The sequence below is a fragment of the Typopeltis vanoorti genome, chromosome 6 (assembly GCF_054136105.1).
Source record: "Typopeltis vanoorti isolate ZY-2024b chromosome 6, IOZ_Tvanoo_1.0, whole genome shotgun sequence".
NCBI classification, from domain to species: domain Eukaryota; kingdom Metazoa; phylum Arthropoda; class Arachnida; order Uropygi; family Thelyphonidae; genus Typopeltis; species Typopeltis vanoorti.
In genome coordinates this window covers 16,617,915-16,636,349 of record NC_143554.1, presented here as the reverse complement: position 1 = coordinate 16,636,349, position 18,435 = coordinate 16,617,915, and the positions used below count along the sequence as shown (strand labels likewise).

General features: G+C 36.1%; 1 protein-coding gene across 2 annotated transcripts in view; it reads left to right on the top strand.

Annotated features, from left to right (window-relative positions):
• Positions 1 to 18,435, top strand: part of LOC150105310 (neprilysin-2-like) — a 493,284-nt gene that overhangs the window by 158,286 nt on the left and 316,563 nt on the right. The window contains exon 3 of one of the 2 annotated variants that reach the window (XM_090394688.1): positions 16,187 to 16,323. In XM_090394688.1, coding sequence (XP_090250814.1) covers positions 16,257 to 16,323 — 67 coding nt within the window. In that variant the 5' untranslated portion in view covers positions 16,187 to 16,256. The remainder of the gene's footprint in view (positions 1 to 16,186; positions 16,324 to 18,435) is intronic. The other variant, XM_090394687.1, reaches the window with a different exon arrangement.

Sequence of the window (18,435 nt, the reverse complement as noted above, 5' to 3'; positions counted from 1 at the left end):
TTGACAAAATGCAATTTGCAAAAATTGGTGGACAGAAGGAGGAAGGGGGGGATATGATTGAGACATATAAGCTGTTAAGAGGTTATTACCAGATTAATGTCGGGGAGGTTTTGCACAGAATGGGTGAGGATAGCAGGAGAACAAGAGGTCATTCCTGGAAGCTGTATAAGGAGGGTGTGAGCAAGGGAGTGAGGAGCAGGTTTTTTGCATGGAGAGTGGTGAGTGATTGGAATGCTTTGCCCGAGAGTGTGGTGTGTGCAGAGACAGTGAATATATTTAAGGCACAGTATGATAAACTGTGTGTATAACAGTGGACCTCCCACCATGAGTCTTTGACTCTGGAGTTTTTATAATAATAAGAATAATAATAATAATAATAATAATAATAATAATAATAAAAGTCTCACCAGCAGGAATCGAAGCAGGTCTTGCTGAAGAATTACTGATTTACGCTTACGCGCAGACTCACACTTCGCCGTGCAGGTATTCGAAAACAAATATGACGGAATAGGTTGGTTAATGCTTATTCCCAAAGTGTTTTATGCCTGTATATTGCGCGTGTTCTTCTGGCCGGTTTATGTGTTTTGAGGGACGAAAAACCCGAGTTTCAGGAAGAAAAACCCTCCATCTCCTTATGAGGCGAGCTAACTCACCATTTGATTGAAAACATCTGATAAAGCTTCCTCACGCTATAGACGGGATTCGAACCTGGGTTTTCATAATAATAACGTGTAAGCACCTATTAAGGCCATGTATCCGTTCCATCCCTCTATGTACAAGAGTATCGCAATCATTCTTGCTCTCAAAACTAGATGTGACCGAGGTATTCTATTTGATGTGACAACGAAAGAATAATTTTACTCTGCAAAATTGATGTCATCATCATACTATTATCGTTAATTCATCCATGCATTGACACTAGCAGGCTCTTTTCTTTTTTTTTTCTTTCTTTAGTTGTATCTGAATCTCACCCAAAAAAAGATTGTAATCCTATAGTACGTAGATTATACCGTGGATGAGCCAAAGAATAAACCTGCTTTAAATTTCCCACTGTGGATCTTTTTTTTTTTTTTTTTTTTTTGAGACTTTCATTAAGAAGGATTAGTGTTTTCATGTTGCGCCATGAGATTCGTCAGCTATCCAAAGACATTCGCAGCAATTCCGAAGTGGGATTCGAATTCCACTGTCTCAAGGTAGAATAGCGGACGCATTACCCACTTGGCCAACCAGGCCGGCAAATTTAGCCAGAATCGGTTATTTATTAACTGAGATATGTGTTACGTATTGTTTTAGGTTAACCTTATAAAGTTTGGCGTTAGGCTGGGTTTTAGATTTAGTCCAAAACAACTCAGTATGTGCGGCCAGTTATTATTTGTTAATCGTTTGTGTTCTTCTGCTGGAAAACCCTTTCGCCTCCAAGTGAGACCGGAGAAGAACTCATCTTCAGTCGAGACCTTTGTAGTATGTCACTACCACTGAAACTACCATTGAAAAGAATGTCGGCTTTCTTAAATCTGTACCTCTATTTCTTCTAAGATTACTCTTGCTTATCATTGGACTTCGCAATGTTCATTATTAAGTGAGAAATATTTTTAAAGAATTGTATCGAATTAAACATGCGTATATAGAATATAAATAAAATTCGAAAAATAACTAGCAAAGGACATGGATTTTATTGTCTGTGAACTTCCCCACTTATTCTCCCTAGCCTGAATGAGAGAATATGTTGAATTTTCTTTTCTTATTTTACTTTGAGTATACTTGCATCTATCTGACAGTTGCTTTCGACTAGGTACAGATAGATGCAAGAATACTCGTAACATTAATAAGACTATAGAATAAAAGATAATTTGCAATGTTGCTCTAAATTCTTATGTGGAAGGTGAATAGATACTGATAAAAAACTTACACGAAGAATGATTATACAGGGTGGTTCAAAATTCTACGTACAAACTCTCAGTAGAAGTGGCGTTTGCACTCTACAGCGCTTGACCGCACGACGAAAGGCGTTTGAATCTAGTCGCCGACTAGAGAAACTTTTTCTAAGCCTTTTCTCGACCGGTTCCAGAGTTAGTCGATCTCTGGTACGGGCTAGCGGGTTTTTCCTCCCAGAGACTCGGATTTTTCGTCCCGTAAACTCAAGAAAATCGGCCGTCGAACCCACACTATTCTCAGACATTAAATATATTGTGTTAGGGTTAGGGACCACCAGATGGCGGCACTTTCTAGCCGCCTTCTTCACTGTGTGCCGATTAATTAGTGATAGACTTGGGCAAGCTATCTCTGATTGGCTACCAGTGGAGATTGGACTGCCCACTCAGTCTCCAAAAGGGCTAATAAATGGCCTCACCTACTTCCTATACGGGAACAAAAAGGCGTCAGCTGATTTTTTTTTTTTTAGAACTTTGAGGGGAGATAGAGAACATCAAAATCAACCACATTCACATAGCAAAGCATGACCGGAAACGCCACCTATTAGAGTACTATTAGACACGCACACAAAGATACAGAAATAACACAAGGCGGTAAGTAGTGTAAAAAAAGTTTATTAGACGTAACTGAACAGTTCAATAGTAGTTGGATACATAATGCGGTAAACAAGGTGCATGTCTGCCATCTCAGCGTTCGTAAAACGACGCATGTTCTTCGTACGACGTCTAAAGCTTGAATGAGGAAGCCTCAATTGCTCATCTGGAGCGCTGGCGAACAGCGCCACCTATCACATTCGACTGGCGTTTCCGGTCATGCTTTCCTATGTGGATATGGTTGATTTTGATGTTCTCTACCTCCCAAGTTTGTACGTGCAATTTTGAACCGCCCTGTATAATAGCAAAGTTAATAGTAATTTTTTACAAGACAGATTACTCTGCTAGCTTAAAATTATGTCTACTTATCTCTAGGTGCCATGATTTAGACGATCGCAAATAAAATAAATAGCCTAAAAATAAATCTAAAAATAAACAGTCGTTTTGGTTGTACGAGTGATTAACGTACCCGCTTGGCTGAGAATTCGAATCCGATCGGGACAAGGATGTTTGTCGTTGTCTTTAGATGGGAGATATCGTCCGTTGTAAGATTACCGTCCTGCTTATTACAAGTCTGAAGTTGTTTGAAACGGGATTTCCGGATTATGTAAAAAAAATTAAACGATAAATTTTTTTTTTAAATTTAGTCTCCACTTGTAGGTTTACATTTCGTGGGTGGGAGTTACATGAAATTAATTAATTTGGTATGGTCATCCTAAATTTGAAAGTGGATCCTAAAACTTTGAATGCATTAACGATTAAAAACTGTGTGGGAATAACACACTGGACGTGAGCTCTTTGCAATATTAATGCAATGGTTCATATATTATGAGTAAATTATACCTGTTCTCTAGAAATGTGCGTCATTGGGTTGATTACATTTATAAGGATATTATAAATAGCCAAGACAAATTAAACCTTTACTTTCTCTTGTTTTTTCAAGAGCTTCCAGATTCATCCCTTTAATTTTTGTTTATTGTTCCTTCTGAAGAAATCATTCCCTGCTAGAAGTGAAAGGAAAGGCCGTGTCTTTCTCATTTTATTACGTTTACGTTTCGCTGTTTTCACAAAGAGCCCTCTTTTGCTATCATTATCACCAGAAAGTAGTAATTAAGGCTGTCACCGTAACTGGCTGTGGGAGGCTCTTTGTAACAGCTTGAGACAATAGGGATGGCAAAGAGGTTTCTCAAATAAAAACTTAATTTGAGAGGAGCACAGCTTTAAAAACTCTCAAGTCGTTCGATGTCTTACGGCAGTTGCCAATTATCAACGTCGTTCAACCCCGACACCCTTGATTACGTATGACAATAAAGGATCTTTTGTGTCCGGATGAGGGGGGACTAATCACCACTCCGCTACCAGCAGCAAGAGCCTGACATGTTATTTTAAACCCTTTTTTTTTTTTGTATGTCACTGGAGATTCACGAACCAAATAACTTTATTTTAAACGATGGAAAAAGAACTCTGTGTCATGAAGAATTTTTTTTTTACCAGCATCGAATAATAAGAGATTATTCCATTTACTGAAGTTTACTCTAGATGAAACTTGATATACTACAGATATACTCTATACTATATATATCACTATATATAATACAGATATTTAATATCTGTAGTATATAGTGATTCCATTTAGAAACTTCACCTATACTTACAGAAATTCACTGGTATACTTGATGCATTGAGGTTATCTTCTATCTAAGTGTATATCTTTACGCTCACTTATAATTAACAAAATTAACTTGTTTGTTGTTGTTTAGACTTCTGTTTGAAGTCTAATTTAAATGAGTGTGCTTCTTTCGTTGACAGCAATGTAATGTTTTTTACTAATCGACACCAAAGGGGGGGCGGGGAAAAGATTCTACGAATAATTGGAGACAGCCATTGAAACTTGATCTCCAAAATGTCATGTACTCTTTGTCTATTGTAGAGCACCAAGTTTTGTTTCTCAGAATCATTCCTTTTAGTGACATATTCGTTACATTTTTGGCTATGCATTGTCGATAGTCTTACTAATTTCTTATCGTTTCATCATATTTTGTCACTGAAATGGAAAGATTTAAACCAATTGAGATGCCTGGAATGTTCTGGATCCCAAAAGCAATACTTTCAGATCTTGTACCCTTGTAGGGGCATCTTAGGCGGCAAAGTCAAGAGAGTTAGCGAGAGATTGTATTTATAAGATCATTCCAAGGAGAAATCAATAGCTAGCTTGGCAAAAGAAAATGTTATATATTTCCTTAGGCGAAATAGTAGAAGAAGACTGCAGCAGAACGAAAATCTTTAATTGTCTTGGTCTCCATCTTATTGAAAGTAGATCTCAGAACTGTCAGGTACTCTGCGTCTGTTGTACAGCACCAATAGTTCTACATTAAAAGAAGTCATGCACAAGCATCTTCCTAATAGCTACCGTAGTCTCTACATAGTACTGCATCTATACAAGTTCTTCGGCGTTGGTAAGTGGTGATGGAAAGAGCAGGACTGTGAATCTGGAAAGTTCTAATGAAGAACTGGCACGTAATCAGTGGGTGTTTGATTCAGTCGTCAATCCTGTGAACTGAGGCAGTGAAATTTCGTTAGTTGCACCTGTGATTGCGCAGCCTTTTCAGGATCCGCTCTACGCACTCCGTATTAATTAATTTCTGACAAGGATAATTGCCTTTAATAGGATCAGCGTTCAGTTTGATGAAAACAATGAAACGTTTTGGTTTTGGATCGGTCGAAATGATGAAAGATAGTGTCTTCAGGATCTCAGGATTTTGAAACTGTGCAGTGCATCCCAATGACGGAGAAGAAAAGAACAAGAAAAGAGTGTCAGATCGTATTTGGCAATTGTTCTTGACCATTAGTGTCTCCTAAAAACACACATCTTTATCATGGAAGGTCATGTGGGTCAGTATCGGATTAATGAAGTATCTATGGGCACACTAGTAGATCAATGTAAGTAGAGTCATGAAGATAACTAATGTTCTTATATTCTCATATGTTCTTTCTTGTGGTTATATTAGTTGCTTTAATATCATTTTTGTTCTAGGTGTTTTTTAAAACTTTCCAGATCCCCACATTTTATTTTCTTTCGTGAGCGACTGCCTATGATTGCTTAGCATCATTTCAAAATATTATGAGCCTTTTTGTTCCTATAAATTCATTCATTTCTCTCGCGAAATGAATGACATCATTTCGTATGATGATTTGACGGCCGTCAGCCCTTTTTTTACGGGGAGGTACGGCACCACCTCAGTCCCCCCTATTTTTATTCGGACTCGGGACCAGCATAGCTGACAATTCAGACCTATGGCTGGAGGAATTGTCTTAAGTATTCCTGACTGTATCCGTGTGTGTGTTCACAGGGCCGGTTTGCCTGTTGCGGGATGAAAAACCCCAGATAAACTGGGGATAAAAAACCCTGTCCACGCCCAAGACCGGCTAACTTGGCTATGGCTGAGGAATATCCTTAAGCTCCTCACGTCGGCGACGAGAATCGAACCTAGGACACTCCTTCCCCAGGCATATGGTTGCAAAGCGCAAAGCCACTAGGCTAACCGCGCGGACTTCCTATAAATGATTTGATATAACGCAAAAAAGAAAAATAATTTAGTGTTGGTGCTAATGATTAAATTTTAAAGTACTTAAATGCTGTTCAGTCAAGTTACCGAATTTAATCCTGTCTATCATTTATGAAACTTTTTGTCCCCTGCACATATAATAATTCAGTTTCAAACAAAATCCTAAATTTCAATCAACTGTCCAGCCAGAATGACGGTGTTATATGTATACATGCATTACAAGTGTTATATGCGTACTAACGAATCTTTCGAAATGTGTCTAAAAAGGAAAGAAAGTTTTCATTTTTTTCTCATTCAGCTGAAACAGGGAGGTCAAAAGATGAAGAAAACAATGTAATTTATATCAATATTGATAACAGTAATAATGGAATATTCTTTTCGGTTTTTACAGGCCTTAAAACTAGAAAAAAAAGTAGTTGACTGCCGAACTTTTATTTAATAGGATAAAGTGGTTAGTGTCGAGTCGTCCATTGGAAAATAGTTTGTCCATAATTACGCCTGTTCTTCAATACAGGTCCGTTTGCCTGTTTTGCGGGATGTAAAAGTGAATTTTCCGGATTAAAATCCCCATCATCACCATATGAGAAAGACTAAGTCATCTTCAAGATTCTTCGCATCCTAGACCAGATTTCAACATGGAATATCGCTTTCAGTTTTAATAATGAAGTGTAAATAAAAGTGCCACTACCTGTTGATATTTCTCATTTCTTCTATTTTTCTCATTCTCATTTTTTCCTAGTTTAACATAACAGACCACCATTTGTATATCTCCGAAGCATACTATTACTACTATGAGAATCCTTTAAAAATTCGTATATGGCATAGTCGAAATGAACTCATGCATAGATATGTAAATTAAAATGGCAGTACCCTATAAGGACTTCCGGTTATCAGTACGAGCAATTTTCTTTGCTTGATCGTGTCGTTTACTTACATGTGTTCGTTATAGAGGTCATTGACTTTTCTGTCAAGCGTCTTTGGATATCGTCGCTGTTAAAAGGGTATAAAGATTGACTTTTGGCGTTCCATTAGCCCACCCTCATACTTTTGTGCATTTTGTCGCAGTTTATTTTCAGTTATTGTATAAACAAGAACCTGCTAATGGACTTAACTCGCGTGTGCTAGGAACTATGTACCTATTAACCTCTCACTCACGTGGAATGCTTTATTCATGTATGCACGTGTACAATGGACACGCAACCCGACTTATAATATCGCTGTGCTCACTTGTACAAGTATTCAGATGAAGAGAGGGAGGATTTATAAATCGTCCGGTGGCCGCAAACAAGAGTTATACCCGTATGGGTATAACTCTTGTTTGCAGCCTCCGGACGATTTCTTTACAAAATTATTTATAGCAGCAAAGTGGTGTTTCTAGAATAGAGAACCAATATCAAATTTTTAACTGAAAAAAAATTGTAAAATTACTGAACTGCTAAAGAGCATTATAGAGATGATATGACGGTCTTTTCCAGTGTTTTTGAATATATGAAATGCTATTTTCAAGGTAAAGATGTTAATGATGATGAGGAATTTGGATGTTGATGAGCATGTGACGGAAGGGTTGCAGAAGTGGTATATTTGGTACAGCAGGAATTAAACTTTAAACTGATATTAAAAGATAAATATTAACAGAAAGACTTCAAGTGTTTGCGATTTTCTCCGGACGTTCTGCTTTTGCTTTTCCCTTTCACTCGTTTCCGACCGTAGGTGACTTTGTAGGCGTTGTCCACAAAGTATTGCTGGTGAGATTTTTACAGATAGTTTACCCTTGCTTTCCCTAGCCCTCCAATTTTATCCGAACTCGGGACCGGCATATGGCTGGGACATATTCATGACTATAATCCATGTGTGTTCAGAGCCGGTTTGGCTGTTCTGGGGGAAAAAACCCGAGTTTCCGGGTGAAAAAACCCTTACCTCCGTATGAGACCGGCTAACTCACTTTTAGTCTAAAAAGAGACCAGATAAAGGTTCCTCACGTCACTAACGGGAATCGAAACCAGGTCTTTCTTCGGACATACCTTGTTGTAATTCTTTGTGTTTTCGAGAAAGAGAGAAATAATTGCCTTGCATGTTTTTCAAACAGGTAAAAGATACCCTGAAATAAAAATTATTTCAAACAGAAACTAGTTCAATGGTTGTTACGAAAAATTGAGAAGTAGCTGAAATCTATACAAAGCTGCTGAAAGGTTCTCAATTACTAGCTGATTGCAGAGTTTCTTTTATTGTCTGACGTACGTCACTTTCAACACCTCACAAATATTTAATTGAAAGTGATCTGTTAGATTTATTGGACTCGCATGCTTTGATGTTTTCTTCTACTAATGCATACGTAATAAGCTGGCTGAAACATGCACTGAATACATTTACAATTAATTGAATGTAAGAGAATGTTTTCATTTTCAGAAGTTTGCTAAATTAAAAACTGAATATTTTTAGGTAGGCTCAAAATTACCGTTCAACATATCATCTTAAAATGAAACAAATAAGACTGAATATACAGAATTTTGTTTGGGACAAGACTGAATATTAGCAGTGTGTTGACATTAAAGGAAAACTTGTTAGAGATTTTCGTTGTTTTGTTCTCGGCAAACAAGCAGTTAATAAATAAATAAAAAAACTTTAATTGAGAATCATTTGAGTTTATCGCTACTACGTTAGGTTTATAAGTTTATTCAGATATCGTAAAGTAAGCTGCTGGTGTTATAGAACATAGTTTAATAATTGGTGATCTTTTTCGCTTTTTTTTTTTTTTTTTTTTTTGAGGTGAACAACCTGGGCACACACACTACTCAGTGAGAACAAGGCATTTCTCAGTTAATTAGTAGCTATTCATGAACGTGTTTATCTTCTATGATTGGTGCGGCATTATCCTAACACATGAATTAAAAGTTTTGAGCAGTATGTGGATCAGCGTAAACATTTTAGAAAAACCAGACACATTAAAAGACACACGCGAGCACTCATAGTATAGCAAACAGTACACAAAACCCTCTCATTTGCCACTTATTGTCTGTGACTGCGTTTGAGCAGCACTTCGCATTTTGCGATCAATATAACTTACTTTCTGAGTGAGTGATAATAACATCAGTTCACCAGGAGTTCTTTCTGATTTTTTTTTCGAAAAGCAACGTAATAATTTGCATCTGTTATATTATAATGTGATACTAACAAAATGTAGAAATCCAGAAATTTAATAATGTTTTTTTTTATTTTTTAGTTACATTTATTTTTCTGATTTTTCTTATTTTATTTCATTTAATTTTATTTCTTATTTTTATTTATTTTGTCATTTCTTTTATATTTTTGTGCTATGTCAGTAAAATAGGACTCAGAAGTGAATGTCAAAAATGTCAAATACATCAGAATCAAAATGAATGTATCCCTGTTTAAGCCCTTGTGGAACGCCACCCAGTGATTCAAGTCTGCGAAACTTTGCTGGAATACATTGTGCGTCATGCGGAAGCGATATCTTAGTTAAAAAAGGTAGTTCCAAAATTCACCGCTAGGGGAGCTGTGTGATGTACCGAAGGTAGATGTAGTAATTTTTCTGTGTATGTAAGGAGAAAATCTACACAAGCACAAATAACACATTTTTTATTCACTGCCATTATGCATTCACGGACTGTACTGTTAAATGAGCTGCCCTTCCCAGTATGCCGTAATCCTTTGAACAGTGTGTTCAACAGCAGAAGGCAACTGGTCCGGACTGATGCTGCGCACATGTTGCGTTATGCTGTCTTTCAGCACTGGCAGGTTATCAGGATGATCCCCTGTCTTTGAGAAATCCCCAGAGCCAGAAGTCACAGGGGATCAGATCAGGTGAACCAGGCGGCCACGTAGTGGGAAACGCACGGCTGATCACTCTGGCTTCCGTGAAATGTTCTCGAAAAACCTCCTGTACGGATCGACCGATGTGTGCAGGTACCCCATCCTGCATGAAAATGTCTGAATCCATGCACAGGCACTGCTCGTAGCTGTAAGATAACAAAATTGTTCATCATATCGCGATACCTCTCGGCAGTAACTGAGCAGGTCACAGGACCCGATTGGCGAATGTCGTAGCAAGAGAATGTCCAGTGATAAATGAAGCTGTAAACATTTACCAGAGAGTAACTTTGAGTGAATGCAAAGCAATTTGTTGGATTGCATGCGGGTTTTGCGTAGCCCATACCCGGTATTTGTAGGTATTCATAACTCCGTTAAGATGAAAGTGAGCATTGAGCCTCATCTTCCCTCAAAATTATCCACGGCCATGCAGCATCTTTCCTGCTGGTGCAACTCTCGTGTCAGGGTTATCTTGAATGGATAGAAATGTAGAATCTTCCGTTAAATTTTCCATACAGTTGTGTGTGTAAGGCACATCCATGTGCCCCTGCTCCACAACGGCATTAGCAACTTTATTCACTTGTTGTGAACTGACTGGTTTGCTGCCACTGCCAGGTCTAACTCCATTAAAACTATCGCTTAAAAAGATTTAAGGACCTTTTTCCGAGAACTTCTTTAAATCATTTTACGCGATTAAAACGTTAACTGGCAACGAAATTACAGTTTGGCTCGTTTACTTGATTTATAGCTGAAACAGCATGTATAACTCTGACGCTCGTTTATTATGTCTATTAATTGCCCGTTTTTCTTCTTGTTCGCTTGCCTACTTTGCGGTATGACTCCAAGTTTCTGCGAAAGGGAAACTTCCACCTTCAGCTGGCATTGGCGTAACTCACCTTCAGCCGAAATATCCTTTTCAAAGGATCTTCGCATCCTAGATGGGATTTGAATCCGTATCTTTCCAGGTGAATGAATGGCAATGGAATGAAGAACGATTGCTACTATTATGAGGACAGTGTTCTTTAAATTAAGATATAAGATTACTGTGCTGGGTAAAGAGTTTTGAGAATGCATTCCAAATTCAAATCATATAAGCAGTTCTCGCAAAATTTAAGCTTTTAATAAGATACGTTAATAAAAGTCTGTAGTGTTCCACATTAGTGAGCCATTAAAAATTGGAATAAAATAGTATACTTATTGAAAACAAAACACCATCATAACAGTAGCAGGAGTCTAATACATTTCGCAGAAGTATTGAAAAGTTATAGTTTGTGTGAAACCAATATTAAATATCTTCAGTGATTTTTAAAAAAATTTAAAACTCTCCGTATTTCAAGTTTTTGTACATTTAAAAACTAAAATAATTGTTTGAACAAACATCGTGTTCGACTGAATTCGAAACCTTTATCGATTTTATTGTATTTTATTATTTTATTCATTTAGTTAACGGTAACCATTTGTAGGCAAACCAACGCCCCTGGTGGTGATCATAAGTCGCATTGTTATTCATTGAGGTTCATTGTATTTCAGGTTTGTTTCTACAACAATTTGTTGTTATGCTCTGTTCATAAATTTCTATATAATAACGTTTCCCAAATTTTTTGATCTTGCGTAAAATGTTTAGTGAAGAGAAAGTTTTCTGAATGAGGACATTTAATTCAAATATGGCCAACACATAACCTTTCACATTTACAGCGAGATTTGATCTTCTGTTTAGAAGAAAGTCTTATTTTGGTCACATTGGATTTTTAAAAATACAATAAAATGAAATGAAAACTTATTTCAAAATAAGTTTTGAATAAGTCTACACGTGTGCGTGTGTGTGTGTGTCACAACGCATCGCTTAGAAGTAATGTCCAACATTCTTTTTCCTTGCAAGTGCCATATTCAAGGCACTCACAGCAAATAAATTTTTGGACTGGTATGTTTTCAGTGTGTTCTGTTTTTTTCTTAATTCCTTTTTTTTATAACTTTGAACACTTATTTTTGCAACACTCTTTTATACTGATCAAACGATTTATGCTTGGAATCATAGTGTCGTTTTAAATTATATTCTTGAAAAATGGACAGTCTCCTTACACACCAAGCATATTATCCTTTCGTCTTGCCCACTGAAGAAATAAATTTCAGTCCACTTTTGATTAAAAACACATTAAAAATCGACTTTCCTCTTTCGGAATATTTTTCGGGATGATTTTTTTTTTTTTAAATTCAATACAAATTAATAATAAACAAGTTATATCCAAAATAGCCATAAAATTTCACAATGTGAAAAGATTGATTCTTATTCATTGATACTGTATTCAGCGTATATGACTGCACTGGCACTGCACGTACACATTTGATACAATCGAAGTCGATGCTTGCATTCCTGTACATTTAGTGGCGCGACATAGACAAAACACAGATAAAAGAAACAGAATTCACGATGTACCAACACTTAATTTCGTATCTTCAACGACCACATATTTTCCACAACACAGTCTTTTAAATTTGTTTATTTCCGTTTATTTTAGCGTCTAATGTAAACGGTTCTAGAAATATATATATATATATATATATATATTTAATTAAAATGTTGTTTTAGTTCACTTTTCGTGCAGGTCGTATCCAATCTGGGTCGTTATATTGGTACTACTATAATATATCGCTAAACTTATACAATATGCTTATTCTCTTCCTTGTACTTAAACGATTTCTTAGGCCCCTCATAATTACACCTGTAAAAATTAAATTTACATTGTTTTCATTCAACTTTATAGTTTCTTAATACATATTCCGCCCAAGAATATTATGATCGCTACTTGCGAGTCGATTATTGTTTAGTCGCTATGAGTTTGTTATCGAACATTTGATTAGTTGTAGAATAATAGTACACTAACAACTGAATAGATTGCGTTTGTTTCCAGTTACCAAAGCAGCTAAAGCTAGGACAATGCAATATTGTCTGTTAACACGAACCTAAAAGACCCACAATGTTCAGTCAATATCACGAAAATTGATGTCTTACATTATTATTAACATTTATTCTTGTTTAAATAGTTACTAACGGTTCCCATAAACGATACTAACGTACTATACGTTGACCAACCAACCTCTCATGTACGAAACCTTACATAATAATAATAATAATAAAGTTGATGTGCGTGTACAGAGTTCTTCATCATACAAAAATGCAAATGTGGCTATTAAAAAAAAAGTATACATTTTTGCGGCATATAATTTTATTTTATTTCAATCACACAAATAGCTAGTACGTTGGAAGCTGAAGATGCCTTAAAATTAAATTAAATTCAAAATGTAAGTAAAAATTTTTAAATTTTTTTTTACTTAAAAATGCGAAAATAAAAAAATCATAATAAAAGAGAATTCAACTTCTTTATTTGTAATTTGTTCTTGGCTTGAGCGAGCTCCTTGACGACTGAAAATTCCTCTTCCCCCAGTTCGAATTTATTGATTTTTTTTTAGTTCATCTCCTAACACCCTTAAGACTTGTTGAAAAGGTCACTGGAACTCCGCAAAGAGCCTTTTTTGTACTGCAACGAAACTGAAATCTATTGAAATATTAATTATGCCGTAAATGAATAACAGGACATACTGTGCTCGTATTTACAGGGGGGAAAAATGTAGGGAGATGCATGTGGGGGGGAAATGGGGCTAATTCGGTTTTCAAGGAGAACGAACTTGTGCCCTACTTTCTGTAAGCATGGACATTCGCAATAAAGTTCTACTGAGTTTTTCTAAATGTGATAAGTTCTATCATTTGCATAATCTAGTTGAATATTGTTGATTGCTAATGGGTTTGATTACTCTGAATTTTCGTTAGGAACTGAAGAATAGAAAAGGTTTGAGTCCCTTATTTAATGAAAATTCTTCACTAAAATGAATGAGCTTTATCGGATTTCGGATGGCAACAGAACCTGTTTATAGTAATGAGCTGTCGAGGTATCGGCGAAATTTTTAAAACAGAAGATAAATAAATTATATGCATGATGAAAGAATATATTGCCGAGAATTGTAATTCAGTAGCTTATTTCACATTAAAAATAAACACATATTGTTTTAAATTTAATGTGTCGTGTTTTATCTTTCTTAGAAGTGCTCATGCAGTTGGACAGATAAAGTTTTCTTATTACCTCTAAGGAGTTCATGAATGGAATAGGAATCGATATTTGCATGTCACTTCTTAAACAGATTATGTACACTGCATTGACAGAGCTGATTTCTAGTTCACGTTTATTTAGTATTAATGGAAATATAGTCTCTGAAGTAAATGCGAGAAGATTTTACGAATTTCACTCTTTTATTTATGCTACAAGCAAATTTAATAAGGCTAGTTCTCCAGTTCAATGAATTACCTATCTTCGCTAGAAACCGTTACGATTTGATATGTTTTGGGGAGTTGCCATGTTTCTTGTTACACAGTTCCTTTAAGAATTAATCCTTTTAGAGCAAAGTTGATATTTAAATCATATTACGAGAGACCATAATATCAGCTTCATAAATAAACTTGATTACTGACAAGCATTAGCAGTAGAACGCTACATCGCGTGTGTGTCCGGCTTGCATTATATATTTCACAAGTCTTGCATAAAACTTAGTATCGGCTTTTCTAACTAATATTTATCATCACATTCAATTTTTTTTGTTCATATTTGTTATACCATCTTGCATAAATCCCATAAAACAAAATGGCCAATCTGTAGTCTTCTTCGTTTATGCATGAAAAATCCGTATGCAAATGAAGAAATGTTTTAATTAGCTACAGAATTGATTTTCAGTTGCTTTACTGCATATTGTGTACTGATACTCAAATTCTACGCTAGTAAAGATCGCTAATCATTTTTTTTAATGCTGATTGTTAACGGATTGAGATAGATTGTTCTTTTTATTTGGGAATCTCAGATCATTAAACCACTAAAGATAAATAAAATCTAAAATAAGTAGGGAATAAATGCTTTGAAAGCTATATAGCGATAGTTTCAGCAGAAAGAAAAATGCAAAAAGAACCTTTGTACTTTTGTATATTCTTTCTTGCGAACAGGGGTAGAGATTTTGAAGACAGAGGGAGAAATGTTGACTTTGAATTAATTAATGTCTAGTAAATATACTGAAGAAGGTTAGTTTTATTAGTGAAGGAATTTAAAAAAAAAAATTCCATCGAGGGTTTTGAAGTTCGAAGGTGCTTGTATTTTAACATATTCGGAAGAAAGTCATTGAAAAGTGCCCATGCTCACGCGTGTCTCTTTCTAATACAAAATAGTTTCCTTTGCGACGGATAGGACGTCATATTTCCATGGCAACAAAGTTCTACTTACATCTCAAAGCAGTTAGTGAGGCGTCGTAGCACATTGGTGAAATGCGACTGTTACTTTAAAATGTTCTGCTTTCGAGTCCAACTTACTTCAAGACATTATTTTGAATTGGAAACGAAAAAAAAAAAAAAAAAAGACTTAAGATGTTTTACTTAAGTGCGCATGCGCCAAAAGTCTAGTACTTGTGTAAAAGATATAAACTGATTCTTAGCAATTCAGCTAATCAGCTGTGGTTTTCATGTGTTATTCCAAATGTATTCTAAGGTAGGACAGATTTGGGATATATGGAGATGATGTCGTTGTTCAAGAGACAAATAATATCTGGAGTGGAACGGAATGCCAACCTGGTGATTGAAGCAGCTCTAGTTGTCTGGACACTGGGGAGTCAAACGGAAAATCTGGAAAACACACTAAAAATGTTATTTTTATTATTTTTTTATTTTTTTATTTCTGTGCGCATATACAAGTTTCATCAAATAGTCAAAGATGAAAATTTTAACCGCGTTTTGAGCACTCTTATATGAAGCAAGCACCTCTTCAACTGTCTTGCAATCCCAGAATGACTGGCGACTCTTAAGAATGACTCTAGAAGACAAGACAACTTGAGAGAGATGGCTGGAGTGCTATGCGATAAGAGGGTGCCGATCAATCTAAAAGGCAAAATCTACAGGACAACTGTACAAGAAGGACAACTCTAAGAATGACTGGGTCTTTGTATTTAAAAGAGTATCAAAGATTATGAATCACTCCGTTATTGAATATCCGTTTGTTTGTTTATTTATTTGTTTGTTATTATTATTTTTATATCCCAAACGTTTGCTTTCATCCGGTTGCTTTGTCAGCTCCTACACACAATTATTGCTATTAACTGCTTTATATGCATTTAAAGAACTTCTGTGTTGATCAGTCTCTGTATCTAATTGATCTTCTTTCTTCGCTTTTTCATCCAAAGTAGAAATCCGCCATGGTGGAACAGAAGATCCCGCCTGGAGAGAATATTATGCGCGGTAGCCGGTATATCGATGGTTATGTGCACTGCTATGGCTGTAGCTCTAGCAGTAGTCGGCTATCATTACCAGAATAGATTAGGTAAGGAATATAAATAACTAAATAAAATGTAATTGTTATTAACCCATAAATAGCATTTTTATACTCTAATGTCTACAAATGATATGTTTTATTTTCTGCTTTCTTGTGTTCTAGTATAGAAAAGCTACTGAATGGAAAGGAAAATGTGTATGGTAGAAAAATTAAGTGACACTTTTACAGCAAAATAAAGTGGCAAATGATGTACACTTTTCCGGTGTGATGGCGGTATCTTGCTTAGTGTAATCTTAAGTGGCAATTTTTTTTTTGTTTCCTAGCTTGCTATATCCTTTTTTGTCAATCGTAGTACTACAGTAATATAAGAGTTCAACCTTTCGTGAGTTTAGAATCTATTTAAAAATAAAATAAAATAAACACTACTAAACCCAATTTCGAATCAAAATTTTGTCACATCAGTGCAGATTAAAAACAAACTGGTGAAAATTTACAACATATTTTTACTGTAAATATATTGTAAATTTACACCAGCTTATTTTTAATGCGATATTTGATATTTGATTTAATATATGAGCATGAAAACACACTTGAATAGGCATAAATACAACTTAAAAGTAATTAATCTTTTTCTTCTTCTTCTTCCTTTTTCATATTAGGCGTTTTAGCCTGTTACGGAACTATCCTAAGTCCTTCCAAACCATACCCGTCCCGAGGATAAGGTGGCTAGCCCTATGCCTCCTGGTTTGTCCTATGTCTGTACATGCGTGGGTTCACTGCGCCGGTTTGCCTGCTTGCCGGATGAAAAACCCCAGATAAACTGGGGAGAAAACCCTGCTGTCCACGCCCATGACCAAGACCAGGCATGTGTTGCAAAACGACAGGAATCGAGCCCAGGACACTCCTTTCTCAGGCATATGTGTTGCAAAGCGCATAGCCACTAGGCTAACCGAACGGACTAAAAGTACATGTAATTAATAAATAAATTAATTGTTATCCCGTGCACACATTATATGCACGCGATATGTTGTTCACGATCATTAACTAGACCCCGAATATGCGATAGAATAGCATACAATTTGTATATAAGTTAATACTCTTTGAAATATCATGATAATTGATTTGCTCCAATATCAGTAGTTTAATAAATACAGTTTGCAACTCCTTGGTTCTTTTTTGACAGTACGTGCTTCATGTATTTAACCACGTAATGTTATACACTTTTGATGAATAATTATGCCCTGCAGTTTGGACAACACTTATTATTATCAGGGACATGCTATAAAAATAAGAAACCACACACACACACACACACACACACACACACACACACACACACACACACACACACACACACACACACACACACACACACACACACACACACACACACACACACACACGCATGTTTGAACAACGTTAAGCTGTTGTTTTGTAAATACAGAGTTTCTTGTTTTTATATTGAAATTGAAATACCCATGAGAATGATAAGCAGATGGGTGTTATGGAAACTGTGATGGCAGACCGGACTTTATAATAATTCTATCATGCAGTTAAACGTGTGAACCCTGTTAAAATGTCTCTTACGTCGTGGAAGCCTTGGTTCATTGTGCATCACGGTGTTTGTGGCATAGCGCAAAAGTAATCGTTGCTTGGTACGTGAGAAAAAAAGCTGTGGAAAAATGTATATTTGATTTGGACATTCTCATTATGAACCGAATAAGTTTGGCATTCACAGGAAAGTTAGATACAAACCTTATTACAGAATTGGAGTTCAGATTTTGTAGCTATATTGTGAAGATTTCTGTATGATTTACCATGGAACTTGTAACCGGACATCTTAACAAATTCATTATGAGACAGCAGATGTATGCGATTAAGGACGGAATGATTGCTATAACTGTTCTTCTTCTTCTGCAGTTTGTCCCGCTTAAGTAGGGTCTCTGTTCTCAGTGAGTCTCCTCTACATCTTCCTGTCTTGGGCTGCAACCACATCCAAGTTCTTCATCCTCAAGTCCTCCTCCACCAGTTCTCTCCATCTCTTCTTTAGCCGCCCGCGCTTCCTTCTCCACTGCACATTCATCTGCGTGACCTTTCTTCTCACATATTTGTCCTCCCTCTTCATCACATGACCAAACCATCTCAACCTTGCCTCCTGTA